The sequence below is a fragment of the Microtus pennsylvanicus genome, chromosome X (assembly GCF_037038515.1).
Source record: "Microtus pennsylvanicus isolate mMicPen1 chromosome X, mMicPen1.hap1, whole genome shotgun sequence".
NCBI lineage: Eukaryota > Metazoa > Chordata > Mammalia > Rodentia > Cricetidae > Microtus > Microtus pennsylvanicus.
In genome coordinates this window covers 55,509,142-55,527,637 of record NC_134601.1, presented here as the reverse complement: position 1 = coordinate 55,527,637, position 18,496 = coordinate 55,509,142, and the positions used below count along the sequence as shown (strand labels likewise).

Sequence of the window (18,496 nt, the reverse complement as noted above, 5' to 3'; positions counted from 1 at the left end):
AACAGTCCTAGCTGTCCTGAAATTTGCTCTATAGACCCAGCTGACCTCAAACTCAAGTACCGGGATCAAAGGCGTGTGCCACCACCACCCAGTGCCAAATAAATTTTAAAAAGGAAAATGTGTATCATTTTCTGTTATTATAACTGATATGCCATGACTGATAAGTTAATAGATGATACATCCACAAAGGTTTTCCATCTGCCTAGTTGAACCTTAGTGAATTTGATATGTAGCTATAAGATTCTGTTCTGGGGGTGGGGGAGGCATGGTGGGTGGATCTCTGTGAGTTCTAGGCCAGAGTGGTCTACAGAACTAGTTCCAGGATAGCCAGGGCTACACACACACACACACAAAAACCCTGTCTCAAGACCCCACCCCCACCCCAAGAAAAAACTTCTATTCTTAAAAAAAATCTCTGGACCAAGTTGATGAAAATATTCAAATTACATAATAGGTAGTCAAATTGGATAAACAGGATCACAAAACTCAGTGCCGTGAAATAGAAAATAGTCTACATTCATGGTGTGATCCTAAGTGAGAAGCCAGGCACAGAGGCAAAAAGATACTTCTTCCTTCTGGAAAGTATCCAATGGCTGACTCAAATCAGTGGCCCCAAATCAAAGGTCATGAGCATGGGCATCTCTGGGATGTTAAAGGTCCTTTAGTAAGGATGTTGTTAAATACTCCATCCGGAATCTCCCGAGTCCCACTGCACAACCAGGCACAGAGCACAAGGGAACCTCTGCATGTTTGCTTGCCAGAACTCTTTCCTCTTCTCTGGCTCTGAAATGAGGAATGGGGTATTTCTGCAAGCAGAGACTGGGGTAGGGTCAGGACTATTAACCTACCAAACACTTGGAGAAACAATGGCTTCTGAACCATTCCCCAAGCTTGAAAATGGCCTATGCAGAGGACACTGGCATCTGAAGCCACCCCCCCACTAAGTTCTTAGTACCCCGGGCTGGGCATACCTAAGCAGCCAGCAGGAAGAGGTATAGCAAAAGGATGGAGGATGGGAGACAGGCTGCAGCCTTCAGTGGCAGCATTTACCTTTCACAGGGTGCAGCTAGAACGGAAGCAGAGTAAGATTGTAGGCCCCTCCCCTCAGATGTGGGAGGAGTAAGCAGACCTGTATGCTGCATGATACTGAAAGTCTAGAGCAGCTGCGACCCTTTAACAGTTCCTGTTGTTGTGCTACCCCAACCATAACATTTTTGTTGCTACTTCATAACTGTAATTTTGCTACTGTTATGAATCATAATGTAAATATCTGTTTTCTGATGGTCTTGGGCCACGCCTGTGAACGGGTGACTTGACCTTCAGAGGGGTCTTGACCCACAGGTTGCAAACCGCTGGTCTAGGATCTGGGGAAGTGCATAGAGCTTCTACTAAAAGATCCTGGTCTGTCCATCCTTTTGTTCCTCTCTTTATCCCTCTACATCTCTCACAATTTGTTTCCTACTTCCTAGCCCCTCTTCCCTTACTATCCGCCCTGAGTTTGCAGAGCTTTCCCAGATGGGCCAAAGGGCAAAGCTAGACTTCTGGGAGTGCTCTCCTTCTCTCAGCAACTCAGACTCGGGCACCATGAAGACACTGAACTAACTACATGAGTCTAACTGCAGCCTGCAGTGCACACCTGCCCACCAGCCCCCTTGGCCTCTAAGTCCTGAAAGGTGGTGGATGGAGTTGGGGGGAGGGGCTGGGTAGGAAAAGAAAGATGCCGCACACATACATACATACACGCGCCCCGCCAGCAAGCCTGCTACTTACTTCTTCTTCTCTTTATCCCTTTTCAGAGTCTGCGAGCCCCCAGCCTGAGAACCCTGAGACTGGAGCAGCTCAGCTGCTGTCTTTCTCTGTTTGAAAGCATTCACTTCATCATCCAGGGATTTCTTCTTATCCTCCAGCTTCTTCTTCTCTTCCTGGTGCAGTTTCTTCAGACGGTCAAACTTCTCATGCAGCTGGCAGAGAGGCACAGGGAAGTTAGAGGGAGTCTCCCCCACCCCCCGACAGCAGTGAACAGTCCCCAGCCCAGCCAAGACCAGAGTGGGTGGGAACCACTGTGTCTGCAACCCGGTAGGACTCTGGAACAAGAGGAAACATTCCTGCCAGTAACAGCCATGATGGCACTAAGGATTATTGTAGATTGCTATAATTGTTCTCAGAATCTCTGCTCCTGAAATGGTCAAGGACCAATGTATTCTGTGTAAACAAAGATTTTATTTCAAAGAACCCCTGTAGTTATTGGGTGTAGTTGCTAATAATATGTACTTAAATCTAATCTAATCTAATCTAACTAATATAACTAAATCTAATATATTAAAACATTTTCATTAACATAGCACTCTATTCCTTTTCTTTTTGAGACAGGATCTTGCTGTACAGTTCAAGCTAACCTTGAACTCACAACCCTCCCATCGTCTCTGCCTTTTGAGTACTGAGATAAAGATATAGGCCAGCATGCTTATCTTACAACACAGTTGCGGTAGGGTCTATTTTTTTTATCCTTGGACAACTTTATGTATGTATATAATGCATCTTTTTTATATTTATTTATTTATTATGTATACAATATTCTGTCTGTGTGTATGTCTGCAGGCCAGAAGAGGGCACCAGACCTCATTACAGATGGTTGTGAGCCACCATGTGGTTGCCGGGAATTGAACTCAGGACCTTTGGAAGAGCAGGCAATGCTCTTAACCACTGAGCCATCTCTCCAGCCCTCGGTAGGGTCTATTTTATGAGGAAACCAAAAGTCTCAGAAATGAAGGCATTTGCCCAAGGTCAACAAGTCTTTGGAGGATTCTATAATGGGATCGTCCATATGTAAAGTTCTCCTTCTGGCTAAGCCCGTACTTTAAGATCTACCTGTCTCTGCTCCCCAAGGCTGAGCTACAGGCATGTACAGCCAAACGTGGCTTCTTAGATTGTTTAGGAACTAAGACCAAGAGAAGGGAAGTGCTGGCTGATATTCCAAAACTGCACCGGAGGGCAATTATTCTGGCATTGAGATGGGAACGGGTAGAAGATGCTTGCAAGTCAAGGCCATTGCTTGAAAGAATAACTGCATATGTTTGATTCTTTTTAAAGAACTAATTACTATCAGGGGCTTATTACTTATTAGGGGCTGGAGGGATGGCTCAGGAGTTAAGAGCACTTTCCGCTTTTCCAGAAGACTCAGTTTTGGTCCCTGGCATTCACTTGGCAGCTCAGTCATCTGTAACTCCAGTTCCAGAGGATCCAATGCTCCAAAAAATAACTCCAAAAATGTGGGCCTATTCCACCTTGTCTGAAGGTCCGAGAGTTTGAGTTATTGTGCTTGCTCAAAGTTGTTGACAACAGCTGTGGCTCCACACCCCGACTCAACGTGCCCCACTGCCCAGGAGAACTGGGTGTTCTGCTAGAGCAGCTCCACGCCAGCAGTTGCATCGGGATTTACATTTGCAATGGGCTAACGAGAAGAGCTGAACTGTAAATTTGATTGTATATTTCAAAATGGCCAAGAGTATAGTTCAAATGCACCCCCTATCAGTACTGGGAATGTTGAACCTCGGGCCTAAAGCATGCTACTGTACAAGAGCTCTACCACTGAACTCTATCCCTAGCCCCCTTTCAGCTTTTCTTATTTAGAGACAGCGATTTACTAAATTGCCCAGGCAGGCCTTGAACTTGTGCTCTTGCTAGATTATAGCCCGTGTGACCAGACTTAGATCTTAAATGTTTCCAACAGAAAAAAAAAAAAACCAAACAGTTGGCAGTGGTAGTGCACGCGCCTTTAATCCCAGCACTCTGGAGTCTGAGGCGGGATCTCAGGAATTCAAGGTCAGTCTGGTGTATACTCAGGCAACGAAAGGAGACGTAGACCCACTTTGGAGCACCGGACCAAAATCCCAAGGTCCAAATCAGGAGCAAAAGGAGAGAGAGCACGAGCAAGGAACTCAGGACCGTGAGGGGTGCACCCACACACTGAGACAATGGGGATGTTCTATCGGGAACTCGCTAAGGCCAGCTGGACTGGGTCTGAATAAACACGGGATAAAACCGGACTCGCTGAACATAGCGGACAACGAGGACTACTGAGAACTCAAGAACAATGGCACTGGGTTTTGATTCTACTGCACGTACTGGCTTTGTGGGAGCCTAGGCTGCTTGGATGCTCACCTTAGTAGACCTGGAAGGAGGTGGGAAGTCCTTGGACTCCCCACAGGGCAGGGAACCCTCACTGCTCTTATTGCTGATGAGGGAGGGGGATTTGATTGGGGGAGGGGGAGGGAAATGGGAGGCGGTGGCGGGGAGGAGGCAGAAATCTTTAATAAATAAATAAATTAATAAAAAAAGAGCTAGTTCCAGGACAGCCAGGACAGTTACACAGAGAAATCCTGTCTTGAAAAATAACAAAAAAGATAAACATATTGAAATGAAGTGACTCTTTGCTTGATTTAATAATTCTATTATATAAACATGAAAATTGCACATCATACTCCATAAATATATGCAATTAATAAAATATTTTTGCACTGTAATTCATGCCTGTAATCCTAGGATGCAAGCAAGAGGTTCTAAAATTTGAGGCCAGCCTGGGCTACACATAGGCTTCGAAACCTAAGCAAATGAATGAATTCAAATTTCCAAAAAAAAAAAAAATCCACCTACAGCTATTGGCTACCATGTTGATTGGCAACACCTCTACATAATTAACAGAATGAGAAAATATCCCAGCCTTAGGGAATGAAGGTCAAGAAGATTCTCCCCACCCACGCTGCACGCCAGTCCTGCCCAGAGGCTGCGTGTCCCTCTCCCCTCTAGCTGCCCTGTGAAGGCCGAGGTCTCCAGCACCACACTCAGTCTCCCCCCCTACCTGTCTGCTCTCCAGGCTCACACTTACCTCTTTTTCCGCCTCCTTGAGCTCAGCTTCTTTCTCTTTGACTCTCTGAACAAACATCTGTCTCATCTCCTCTTCTTTTTTCTGGAGCTCCCCTAGGAACTCATTTCTCTTCGCTTCATATGTCTCCTGTAAACTGTAGATGGGATCCAGTCAATTCCACTGCCTCCCGGGCAAGCCCTGCTCAAGAAAACGGGCCCCAACCATCCTGAGCCCCCCTCATCCTCTCTGCTCTAATTCTAATTCTGACAGAGAAATGTAAAGAGAGGACCATCAGAGGGGAGGAGACAGCTTGGCATACAGCAGCAATATTACAGAGCTACTGAAGGGGGCAGATTCAATGAACTGGATATCACCTTCTAGAAATCTTTCTCTCCCTCCCATCCCCCTCACAGAGGTGAAGTGACTCGCGGAAGGCTGAAGATTGTACAGCTATTTAGAGGCAGAGCTGACACCAGAAACTGGGTCTCCTGATTCTTCATGTATGGCCTCTCTCCCACTGCACTGCACTGCCAGGCCCTGGCTCTGAAACCACCCACATTGATTCAGCACTTCCTCAAATACTTGCTGAGATTACAGCTACCACGCAAGCAAGCAGTGCGAATAGACAAGATGCTAGTCACTCGCTCAGCATCTAGCGCCTAGAGCCACCGTGCCTGCCCTAGAGGATCTTGGGGTCTTTCGGGAGATGCCTGGATCAAGACCATGCCCTGGTCTGTACGTATTATTTTAAAAAGAGTCAGAGTCAACTGGGTGAAGACCAGAAGGATTGTGTTCTAAGAACAGAGCAGCATACTTGGATAGGCCTGGGGGAATCACAGGAACCACGGAGGACTGGGAGGGGAGGTTCCTGAGTCTGGAAGAAGAGGACAGGCTTTGGATGCCACATGAAAGAAGTGGACATGTATCCACTGAGTGATTTTCATCACTCAGAACATGGGAAAGTCCACTTGGCTATTCTGGGAAGAAAACTCTGCAGCAATTTCAGTATGACAGGGCAGGATCTTCATGTCAGGGCTGGCAGGGAATGGAGAGAGATCTGGACGAGCAACAAAGGCTGCAGATTTCCAGGCCTTGGAAGAAATCAAAGCTGATTCCAGACAGCTGTCCCCTGAGTAACTCATATCTGCTTTCTCAAGTGTATCTTATTGTCTTGGTGAGCATCTCTCTTTGAATCTTTGTGCTTATGATCGACATTAAAGTTTCCGAATATACCCCCAAAAGAAGCTGATTCTAGTTTCTGGCCTGGGCCACCAGCTAGACAGTAGAACATGAACAGCATGGAAGAGGAAGAAGAAGGAGGTGGGCTGGATGGCAGACTATTGGGGATTCAGGTTAGGCATCCATAGCATGTCTGAGGGCAAATGTCTGTGGTGCAGCTGCATCTGTGGGCTTGGAGTTCAATGGTAAAGCGTTAGCTTTGGAGTCATCAGATTCCCGGGTACTAATTAGACCTGTGAGAATAGAAAGAGCCAGAACAAAGAGACAGGAGTATGGAAGAGCTGAGGCCCATGGAAGGAACCCCAAGGAGGCAGCAACATTTAAGGGAGAAAGCTGAAGAAATGAACCTGAAAGTGAGACCCAGGGGGAGAGGGATGAAGCTGGCCGGGCCCAACACTGGAAGAGCTGAAGGCAGAGGGTATTTCAAGAAAGCCAAATGAACATTCCACATTAAAACCAAAGATAGAAATCAAGCCACGATGAAACTGGCCACCGATCTACAACTGTAGGCCTTAGAGAGAGGCCCTTTTGTGGAGAGCTGGAGGCAGAAGGCAGATTGCAGTGGGTTGAGGAAGTAAGTGAGAGAGGAGGAAGAGGAACAGCGGAAACAGAAATGTTTCTTCCCTGTCAGAGACAAAGCTCTTGATGGGAGGAACTGGCAAGAAAGAGCAGAAGTGAAAAAGGGCTTGTGAGGCAGGAGTATTTACCAGCAAGGTGGACAAGGGCAGCGGGAGAGGGGGGAAGGTGAAGATGCAGGAACAGAAGACTGGAGGATGGGGCAAAGGAGGGAAGGCCAGGACTGAATGGACAGGTAGAAGTACACCTTCCAGATGCAGAGGAAAACTGTGGAGGTGAAGGAGAGAAACCAAGGGCCTTCCAGCAGAGACAAACTCACTTTCCTCCCTGCTCAGGAGCTCTGGGGCCCTGACCTGCCTCTCCACTGAGGGGTGGGAGGCTGCCATTCCTAAAGCAGACATTCCCCCAACGGACTGCTTGTCCAGTGTCCTAGGCCCTCTTTCTGCCACGAACAGGTTCTTTGGGATCCCAGAGGCCATTTGAATGTCCTTTCCTCCCACAGATATTCCCCCTGGCTTGCTCACGGATGCCTGACATTTCCTGAAAGGAGATGGAGTCACGGTAAAGGGCGACATATGGTAATTCAAAATGCAGGGCTGATGACGCATTGTGTATAGAGAGCAGATGCTTCCACTGGTCTAGGGCTCCCACCTGCGCACTAAGAAGCACTTTAGTTCTGAGGTGAGGAAAACACCAGGGGTTATTCATCTTCAGGGGTCAAAACAACACTCACACTGAAATTCTTAGGCAGTGGGAGAAGAGCCTCAGGCAGGTCCCCAATACAAGCAAAGTGGCTGTGGTCCTATTCTGTGTTTTCCTATTTCTTTACTTAGTGCTAGCAATGAACTTGGGGCTTGTGCATGCTAGGGAAGCACATACTGGAAACCCGTCTTAAGCAACAGGAGAACCAGATGAAGAAAGTAGGAACAGAGGACAGTTCCTAACTGCCACCCAGTAGAACGAAAGCCCAGCTCAGGGTCTATGGAAGGGGGGGGCAAAGCAGTGAGTAGTCAGCAAAGTGTTCTCTGGACCCCTGCCCTTCCCTGCTTTTCTGGCAGATGTGCGACACTGGTGACTCAGGAATTCCCTTGGGCGCCCCTAGCTAACCCCTACACCTCTCCTCCCCAGGCGGATTATTGTCTAGGGCAATGTTTTCTGAACTGGGCCAGGCAGGCCTGGCCTGGCGTGAGCGGTACCTGAATGGTTTGCTGTCAGGGTCGGTGTCCTTGAAGCCCATCTCCTCCAGTTTACAGCGGCGGTACAATTCATAGTGCCGGGTGTGGGTCTGCTCCCGCAGATCCTCCATGTTGACCCGAATCAGCATCTCCCGCAGCTTCACAAAGTCGCAGTGGGCCTCATTTTCAACTGCATAGCGGGGATTGGGGCAATGGAAGTATATTGAAAGGAAGGCCAGCAGAAGAAGAAATGGATGCAGTGAGAAGTAAAGTGTCTAATGGTGACATCGCCTCACAGCCTCTTTATATGGCTCCTACACATTTAACCTAATTCCATTTTCTGTGAAAATGGAAATAAAACATTATGAAAGGGCAATACTACTGTGCAAATATCTAAGAACTTTCATTAAGGCCTCCGCAAATTTACCAAGCAGACTTGCGCAGAAATATCTTCTCTACATTGCTTTGCAGATGACGATGCATGCACCTCTATCTAGCCATCCACCCAATAAATATTAGTGGAATCTGTTTCCAGTATTCTTTCTGGCCCAGATAATTCAGAAGCGAAGCCTGGGGGGGCCACACTTTTAGGAACCTGCAGCTTAGTGGGAAAGCGCATGTAAACAGAACAATATAACACAATGCCAAGATTACACACGTGGAGGCATGGCTGCAGTGCAGTAAAAGCCCAGAAGAGGGGGACCTGTGAACTCCAGGAGAACAAGGGCTTCCCAAAAGATAAAACCTCTTGGATGACGCTGGAAGGAAGAGTCGAATTTATCAGGCAGATAATAGAACATGATCTTCACAAGGCCTCCGAAGGCTAGGCAAGGGCACATAGTGAGCAAGTTGCAGAGTTAGGTTTCAAATCCCGGTAGTGTAGGGGCGAGGCAAAGACCATAGATGGCTCTCCAGAGAGCAAGGGAAAAGAACTAGGGTAGGAAAGGTGAGAGGGAAAAGGAGGGGCAGACCTCAGGTGTGGCTCATGTGGGTGGTAGAAGCTCCCGAGGAGGTGTTTTACCAAGGGTGGATAATGGCCTGACCACTGCAATCTGAAGGGGAAAGTAGATAACCGCTTCTTTGCCTTGTGGGCAAAGGTCTGCATTTTGGGGAGTAGACAACAAGGAGAGTGATGTGGACTAAATCACAGCAGAGTGGACTTCTGGCCAGAGCCATGCTGCAAGCGGGGCTCTAATAGGATGTCTCCGGGCTCGGATCCATTGCGTTGTACTATTAGAGATGGTCAGATATGGTCATCAGAAGTATTTGTCCAAAGTCCAGAGTGGTCCATGTACTCTTTCTACTTAAGGTCCCTTACTTTCAGTACCGACCTATATCTATTGACATAGAACATAAACTAATATAAAAAGCTGCAGCAATAAAATAACTCCTTGGGAGCAAGCTATATGTATCTGCTTCTCCAGCTCAAGACAGTGACCCCTGATCAGGAGGAATGATTCTAGAGCCAGGCCTGGTGGTGCACACCTGTGATTTCAGCACTTAGGAGGTAGAGGCTGGAGGGTCAGGAGTTCAAGGCCAGCTTCAACGACACAGTGATTGCAAGGCCAACCTGGGCTACACAAAACTATTTTTTTAAGGATATAAGAAAGGAATAATTCTAAGTCTTTTTTTTTGGCTTCCAAGCAGTGTTCAATTGCTTCCTCATCCAGAAAAAATGTCAACTAGGGAGTTCAAAACAAACAAACAACAACAGAACTCAGTTTGGGATAAGAACAGGGTAGTCCCAGTTGGAGGAAGGAAGTCACTGGAAGTCTGTTTGCTGGTTTGTCTCCTCCCACCTCAGGTTTCTGTCTTTCAGGCCACAGACTCCAAAGGTGTGGCTCTTGGGTCCAGAAGCCTTTTCCCGGTGTTCCTAGTGTAACATCCTGTGGTGGTGGTTTGAATGGAATGGGCCCCCATAATCTCATAGGGAGTGGCACTATTAGGAGGTGTGACCTTGTTGGAGTAGGTGTGGTCTTGTTGGAGAAAGTGTGTCACTGTGAGGGCAGACTTTGAGGTCTCATATATGCTTAAATTATGCCCATTGTCTCAGTTCACTTCCTGTTGCCCATGGGTCAAGATGTAGGACTCTCAGCTCCTTCTCTAGCACCCTGTCTGCCTATACCCTGCCATGTCCTGCCATGATGATAATGGACTAATCCTCTGAGCCTGGAAGTCAGCCCCAATTAAATGCTTTCCTTTGTAAACGTTTGCCATGGTCAAAACAAACAAGAAACAAAACAAACACAAAGAGTTGCCATGGTCATAGTGTCTCTTCACAGCAATAAAACACTGACTAAGACACATCCCCAGTGCAAATGGCGGAGAAGAGCAAAACTTTGCGTAGCTCTGCCAACCAGTCTTCTGCTACCGATGGGACACCCAGACAGGGGATGGAGCTCAACAGTAGCATTTTCATCTAGCAGGCATGAGGCCTGACTTCCGTCTCTGACATTGTCACAAAGAAGAACCGAGGAGGTAGCTTAGTGGCAGAGCATTCGCCTAGCATGGCCCCGAGTGCCAGTCTCAGCAGCACAGAAGGAAAGCACTCCAGCGACTGTGGGTGGGGCTTTGCTGTGCCTTCAATCATACCAGCCTTTGGATGTGAGGTGGGCAACTCACTATCAACTTTCATCTTTGCTTCTTTTAAACACGGTCTCCCGAAGCTGCCTTTGAACTCACGATCCTCTCTTTTCAGTTGCCCCCACCTCCCAGGACTGGACTTACAGATGGATGCCACCCTTCTTGGGTGCCCACTCTCCTTCATTTGCTCAAGGATTGGGAAGAATTTACAGAGAAACTGTCAGTCACGGCCTGGTTTATAGCTACAGACTCAGGGCCCCCAAACCTCTGCCCCTGGCAGAGTCCTAGAGTTCATGTTACCGCCTGAAGAGAAGCATATGTGTGGACAGACTGCGAAAAGAATTGCCATGCATGTATACAGTATATAACTAATTCTTTAAAATTATGAAATAAGCATATCTATAAAAGAGTACATGAAATAGCTATGTGCAATTTAAAGAAATTTAAAATTTGTAAATATCCCCACAACCGAAGTGAATGTTACTATTACCTTGGAAGCCCCTGCTGATCTCTTTTTGATCTCATGCACTTCTCTCTACTCCCTGCCTCCTCTGGCAATGAAACTGAAGCACTATCCTGGCAGGGTTTAGCAGTCATTTGTATATTTTTTTATTTTAATTTGTTTAGTGTGAGGGGGTGTGGGTGTGCACTGTGCACTTGTGAGGGCGCTGGTGTTTGCGCCAAGGTCAGAGGACAAGCTTTAGAAATCAGCTCTCTCCTTCCACCGTGCGGGCTCCGGAGATCAGGCCATGAGGCTTGGAGGAAAGTGCCTTTCCTTTGCCTCCACAAGACATCACACTGGTCCCGTTTTCTCAGATTTATTTATTTTATTCGTGTGTGTGTGTGTGTGTGTGTGTGTGTGTGTGTGTTTGTGTGTAGGGTGTAGGGTGTCTGCAGAGGTCAGAAGAAGGTTCTGATCCCCTGGAGCTGGAGTTAGAGGAGGAAGGTGAGCCTCGTGGCGTGGGGGTTGGGAACAGAGGTCAGGTCCTCTGCAAGAGTAAACAGGTACTCTTTACCTCTGAGCCACTGCTCCAGCTCTCATTGTTTTTGTGTGTGTTTAATGAAAATGCTTTCATCATTCATCACTCATGCATGAATTTATCACAATATATATCGTTATTTTAGCCTACTTTTGGAATTCATATAAATAGAAACCTACCATATGCATTATTGTGTGATTTGTTTCGCTTAGCACTGTGTTTCTGAGAGCCATCCACACAGATGTAACTGAAATTCATTCACTTTCATTGCTGTCTAAGACCCCATTATATGACCATTTTACAAATTACCCCGGCTATTTTGATGGACACCTCATTGTTTGTAATAATTTATCATTATGAATAACACTGCTGTGAACATTCTCGTGCCTCTCCTAATGACACACTCACTTCTATAGTCCTTTCTATGTTGTGCCAAGTCCATTCGTCTTTTGCTGTTTCAGGGTGGGGTATAAGGGAGTACTTTCTCCATTAGACAAAAGGAGTCTGCTCCTATCACAGAATCTGGGCACAGGGCCAGAGCTTGCTGCTAGTGACCCCTGTGGCTGTTTGAGACCCACACGGAGTAGCGGAGGCTGAGACAAGCGAGGAGCTCGGCATATCGTGGCAGAAGCAGCAGATACACAAAGAAGGCGCTAAGTGCAGGCCCTCTGCACAGACTCACCCTGCACAGTCCCCCAAGGATACTGCCGCGCCCTCATCATCTTGTTGCCTATCTTCACTTCTTCTGTGCTGCCAACGACAGCAAACGGCAGGTGGGCCTAGAACAGAGGCAAACAAGCACTCAGAACTCCAGCAGGACGGCAGCGAATGTCCCACAATACAACTGTGGCTCGTCTCCAGGACTTTGGGTCGTCTCTCTGAGGCGCCACTCACTGCAGCAGCATTGAGAGGCATTTATTAAGCTTCATAGCCAGGCAGGGATGAGACCTAGTTCTTGACTCTGTTCCGGATAATAATGGCATGGTTGAAAACACAGGGAACGAACAAGTGGATATATGACCTAGCAAGCTATGCTCACCAGTTACCATCACTGGGGGTGGGTTCATGAGCATCACAGGGGCTGGCTGAGTACAGAATCTGGCATCATTGTCTTTCCAGAGTTTGAAAGCACAGTCTAAAACCACTGAGCTGGACTGTCTTTGTTCTTGCCCACCCTAGATAAGTGTTCACACTGATCCCATGAACCTAGAGGGCAAATCAGGAAATCTTCACCCACAAGCTCTGAGGGACATAAAAAAGTAGAAGACCCTTCCTTGCACCTTGGGAGCTTGGACTCTCATTGACAAAGCCTAAGTTACAGTCTCAAAATCCTATTAGACAGGATGTGACCAAGGGCTAAGAGTAGGTACTTCACAAATACTCCTTGAATAGAGGCTGTCAGAGTAGGGAAGAAGATGAGAGGAAAAGTTCAAGCAGGGTCAAGAGATCGGTGCTTGCAGGAGAGATGAGGACCAGTGAATGCAGAGGGCTAGACTGAAGGAGGAGGTGAGAACAAAAACCATGCTGTATCATCATCTGCTTGCATCCTGGCCTCTCAGCTTTAAGTGATGCAGGAGAGCTGTCTGTGAAGTGGGAGGCACTTCTCTAGGTTCAAGTAGGGAAAAAAAAAGCGAGAAGAAAATAAAAGCATAGGAAATGCCAGTCTTCCCTTGGGCCTGTTATTTTTATCATCAAGGGACCCTGCCAGAATGACAGGGTCACTTGCTTCCTCGCTTCCTCAAACTGCTGTCATTTGATTCCTCCAGCTCCCTGACTATTCTTAAACACACAGGCCCCACCAAACTCAATTCCAAGGCCACATAAAACCTCCCACAGCACACTCCTTTGTCACTGGCATCAAAGATGGTTCTGGAAAGTACAGGCAAACAGATCATTTCCAAGGGCCAGAAATATAAACCTTAGATAGTATCAGAGAGAGCGAGGACAGAGAGCTTAAAGGAGTCCTGCATGTCCTAAACTCCCATGCTAGGTCTTCCCGGTAAGTGGTGATGCCACCACACCTTGGATGCCAGCCTTCTTGGGCCACCTAGGATGGTTGACATTGGGTGTCCTGGCTAAAGAGCATCTGCTGGAAGTCGGCTAAACACGACAGGCCAGGAGTCACTGGAAACAAGCTCTGACCATGATGCTCTGGAAAGACATGTGGCTATGACAACCAGAATGGAATCAAGCAAGACAGAGGGGAGGTTTAAATTTCAGTCACACTACAAGGTGCTACCCACGATGTCCCTGTTCAGTGGAGGCCAGACTTTCTCTCAGTTTTTCAGGTCCCTGCTGGAGGCTGCCAGGTGATGCTTCATACATGAGGCCCCGGGAAGGAGACTTTTGATAGCTCCAAGATGAGGTCCCTGCTGACACACAATGAGCAGACTAATAAGTCTGTGACTCTGCCTAAACCTATGATGAGGGACACCAAGATATGAGGTCTCCCAGATGCAGAGCACTATCAAAATACGTAGCGTGTCTTGGGAGTCTGGCCCTAGAGTCACTACTTCGTCCATTTTGTACAGCTACAACAAAATACCTGAGACTAAGTAATGTCTACAGACATAAACAGACTTTCCGTAGTTCAAGAGGCTGGACATCTAAGCTCAAAGTAGTAGCACCTTTGGGTGTCTGATGAGGGTCTTCTTGTCACATCTTCCCATTGCAGAAGGTAGACAAGCTAGCTAAATTCTACACATAAGTCTCCCGTATAAAGGCCCTTAATCTCATTAGTGAGGGAGCAGCCCTTATGGCCCAACTAACTGCTAAAGGCCCAAACTCTCTTCTTCTGAAAAGAGGTTGATTTTGAATTGTTCATGTGCATGTCTGTATGTGGGCATGTGCATGTCTATGTGTGCATGTCTATGTGGGCATGTGCATGTCTATGTGTGCATGTGCATGTCTGTATGTGGGCATGTGCATATCTATGTGTGCATGTGCATGTCTATGTGGGCATGTGCATGTCTATGTGGGCATGTGCATGTCTATGTGGGCATGTGCATGTCTATGTGGACATGTGCATGTCTGTATGTGTGCATGTGCATGTCTATGTGGGCATGTGCATGTCTATGTGGGCATGTGCATGTCTGTATGTGGGCATGTGCATGTCTATGTGGGCATGTGCATGTCTATGTGGGCATGTGCATGTCTGTATGTGGGCATGTGCATGTCTGTATGTGGGCATGTGCATGTCTATGTGGGCATGTGCATGTCTATGTGGGCATGTGCATGTCTATGTGGGCATGTGCATGTCTATGTGGGCATGTGCATGTCTATGTGGGCATGTGCATGTCTATGTGGGCATGTGCATGTCTGTATGTGGGCATGTGCATGTCTGTATGTGGGCATGTGCATGTCTATGTGGGCATGTGCATGTCTATGTGGGCATGTGCATGTCTATGTGGGCATGTGCATGTCTATGTGGGCATGTGCATGTCTGTATGTGGGCATGTGCATGTCTATGTGGGCATGTGCATGTCTATATGGGCATGTGCATGTCTGTATGTGGGCATGTGCATGTCTATGTGGGCATGTGCATGTCTATGTGGGCATGTGCATGTCTATGTGGGCATGTGCATGTCTATGTGGGCATGTGCATGTCTGTATGTGGGCATGTGCATGTCTATGTGGGCATGTGCATGTCTATATGGGCATGTGCATGTCTGTATGTGGGCATGTGCATGTCTGTATGTGGGCATGTGCATGTCTATGTGGGCATGTGCATGTCTATGTGGGCATGTGCATGTCTATGTGTGCATGTGCATGTCTATGTGGGCATGTGCATGTCTATATGGGCATGTGCATGTCTGTATGTGGGCATGTGCATGTCTGTATGTGGGCATGTGCATGTCTGTATGTGGGCATGTGCATGTCTATGTGGGCATGTGCATGTCTGTATGTGGGCATGTGCATGTCTATGTGTGCATGTCTGTATGTGGGCATGTGCATGTCTGTATGTGGGCATGTGCATGTCTATGTGTGCATGTGCATGTCTATGTGGGCATGTGCATGTCTATGTGTGCATGTGCATGTCTATGTGGGCATGTTCATGTCTGTATGTGGGCATGTACACATGAGTGCAGGGGCCTACAGAGGCTGGAAGAAAGGGTTGGACCTCCTGGGGCTGGAGTTACAGGAGGTTGTGAGTCGCACCACATGGGCCCTAAGGTTCTCTGGAAGAGTAGTATCGCTCTTAACCTCTGAGCCATCTCTCCAGCCCCTCTCTTCTCTTTAAAAATCATTCCTAGGAATTGAACTAGAGGCTTTGCAAGTGTGAGGTACACGTGCTGCCACCGAATTGCATATATCTCCAGCCTTCTTTTTTCATTTTTATGTTGAGACAGGGTCTCACTAAGTTGCCCAGGCTTGTCCTGAACTCATTCTGTAGTCCAAGCAGGTCTTAAATTTGGGAACCTCTTGCTGCAACCTTCAGGGTAGCTGTGTTTATAGATTTGCCTCCCCAGGCCTTGCAAGGCTCCATCTTCAAATATTATCACATGGGCAATACTGTTGAGGAATATTACTTTAATGTGTGTGACTTTTGTTTCTGCTGAATTTGTTTAACTCTGTGAAGCTGTGATTCTTTGCCTGTCTAAAACACCTGCTGGTCCTAAGAAAGAGCTGAACAGCCAATAGCAAGGCAGGAGCAAGGATTGGCAGGGCTGGTAGGCAGAGGGAATTAATAGAAGGAGAAACAAGGAAGAAGAGAAGAGAACAAGGAGAGGAGGGCATCGGGGTCAGCTACCCAGACAGCCATGGAGAAAGAAAGAAAGAAAGAAAGAAAGAAAGAAAGAAAGAAAGAAAGAAAGAAAGAGTATACAAAACTAGAGAAAGATAAATGCCCAGAGGCAAAAGATAGTCAGGATAATTTGAGTCAGAAAAGCTGGAAAGAAACAAGCCAAGCTAAAGCCAGGCATTCCTAACTAAAAATAAGCCGCCAGGTGTGATTTATTTGGGATCTGAGTGTTGCCCCCCCCCCCAAAATAAAGGCAAAAGAGTAAAACATCACACAACATAATACTTTCCAGTTTCATGTCTACCTTAAACCTCCCCTGGTCCATTTGAAAGTTATCTGATGATCCAAGTGTCACGACACGAGTTATGCGTTGAAGACCAGAAGAATGCTTTCTGCTTTTGTTTTTGTTTTTAGGTTGTGAGATTCCATCAGGATCTTGTCTGGTGGAGTATACTAACTAGCCTTGGTTTCTTCCCAGGGTGGACTGTGCCTACCAGTCACGAGGCTCTTTCTCCTCGCCCCCACTTCAGACTCCCACTGGTGACTAAACAAGACTGTCCCCTAATTCACTCAAGTACGTTGATCATTCCAACAGAAGTACATGGGAACAATAGAGACACCATTGTGGGGTGGAGGGAAAGGACACACCAGGGCCTATGGGCCTCCCTATGGTCCAATTTGTCAACCATGTGCTCTTAATGGTACAAATACAATTTGTGGGAATCAAACCCAATGCCTAACAAAACAGCCAACTAACTGATCTTAGTCATGTAACTGGGCCTGTTTTTTAATCCCTGGCTATAATTTGAGCTATCCTAAGAAGAGCTCTATGGGGCTGGAGAGATGGCTCAGAGGCTAAGAGCACTGGCTGCTCTTCTAGAGGTCCTGAGTTCAATTCCCAGCAACCACATGGTGGCTCACAACCATCTGTAATGAGATCTGGTGCCCTCTACTGGCCTGTAGGCATACATGCAGACAGAACACTGTATACATAATAAATGAATAAATCTTAAAAAAAAAGAATAGGGGCTGGAGAGATGGCTCAGTGGTTAAGAGCATTGCCTGCTCTTCCAAAGGTCCTGAGTTCAATTCCCGGCAACCACATGGTGGCTCACAACCATCTGTAATGAGATCTGGTGCCCTCTACTGGCCTGTAGGCATACATGCAGACAGAACACTGTATACATAATAAATGAATAAATCTTAAAAAAAAAGAATAGGGGCTGGAGAGATGGCTCAGTGGTTAAGAGCATTGCCTGCTCTTCCAAAGGTCCTGAGTTCAATTCCCGGCAACCACATGGTGGCTCACAACCATCTGTAATGGGGTCTGGTGTCCTCTTCTGGCCTGCAGACATACACACAGACAGAATATTATATACATAATAAATAAATAAATAAAAATAATAATAAAATAAAATTTAAAAAAAGGAATAGCATTACATTTTTGTTGTATTTCTTACACAGGGCCTCATGTAGTTCAGGCTATCTTTCAGCTCTCTGTATGGTGGAGGGTAACCTTAAACTTCTGATCCAGCTGTTCCTGCCTCCCAAGTGCTGGGACTCTAGGTGTGTCATTACACCAGAGCAGCAGCACTGCATCTAAACAATAGGCTGGGCATGGTGACTCAGTTCTACAGTGCCAGCAATTAGGAAGCTGAGATGAGAAGGTCACAAGTTTAAGGACAGTCTGGGCTACCTAGTGAGACCCAGTCTCAAAAGAATGAATTAACTTAAACAGTGTGGCAATTCTGAGATTTAAAGCCTACAGGGGGCTGGGGAGATGGCTCAGTGGTTGGAAGCGCTGACTGCTCTTTCAGAGGTCCTGAGTTCAATTCCCAGTGACCACATGGTGGCTCACAGCCATCTGTAATGAGATCTGGTGCCCTCTTCTGATGTGTGGGCATACATGGAGGCAGAATGTTGTATACTTAATAAATAAATCTTTAAAAAAAATAAAATAAAGCCTACAGCTTTGAGAGAAATCCCAGTAGGGGTTGAAAATAGCATCCAATGAACTCTCTCCCTCTCCCCCAACTCCCCCATCTCCTGCCTCCACAATCTGAAATAAAGTTCTCCAGAGTCACCCAAAAGCTGAGGATGAGGCTGGGCATGCGCACCCATGAATATCTCTTACTTGGGTATAAGAGGGCAGCTGCACAGTCTTCTCTAACTAGGTTAAAAAAAATAAAACAACTTCGGCCTCTTCTATTTCCCATGACAACAGGCTGTGCAGTGGGCAGGAACTGGGGATCTGGAACCATATCTAGAATGGAAAGGCCAGCACCCAGACCTCATAGCGCCCAAGCACGCCCTCCCCACCTCTGTTGATACCAGTGCA

General features: G+C 47.0%; 1 protein-coding gene across 9 annotated transcripts in view; it reads right to left on the bottom strand.

The window, feature by feature from the left end:
* The window catches only part of Septin6 (septin 6), a 145,071-nt gene that overhangs the window by 10,879 nt on the left and 115,696 nt on the right, over window positions 1-18,496 (bottom strand). For all 9 annotated transcript variants that reach the window (XM_075958609.1, XM_075958605.1, XM_075958610.1 and 6 more), the window contains 4 exons: window positions 12,100-12,196; window positions 7,876-8,044; window positions 4,886-5,018; window positions 1,771-1,961 (listed from right to left, as the gene is read on the bottom strand). In XM_075958609.1, coding sequence (XP_075814724.1) covers window positions 1,771-1,961; window positions 4,886-5,018; window positions 7,876-8,044; window positions 12,100-12,196 — 590 coding nt within the window. The remainder of the gene's footprint in view (window positions 1-1,770; window positions 1,962-4,885; window positions 5,019-7,875; window positions 8,045-12,099; window positions 12,197-18,496) is intronic.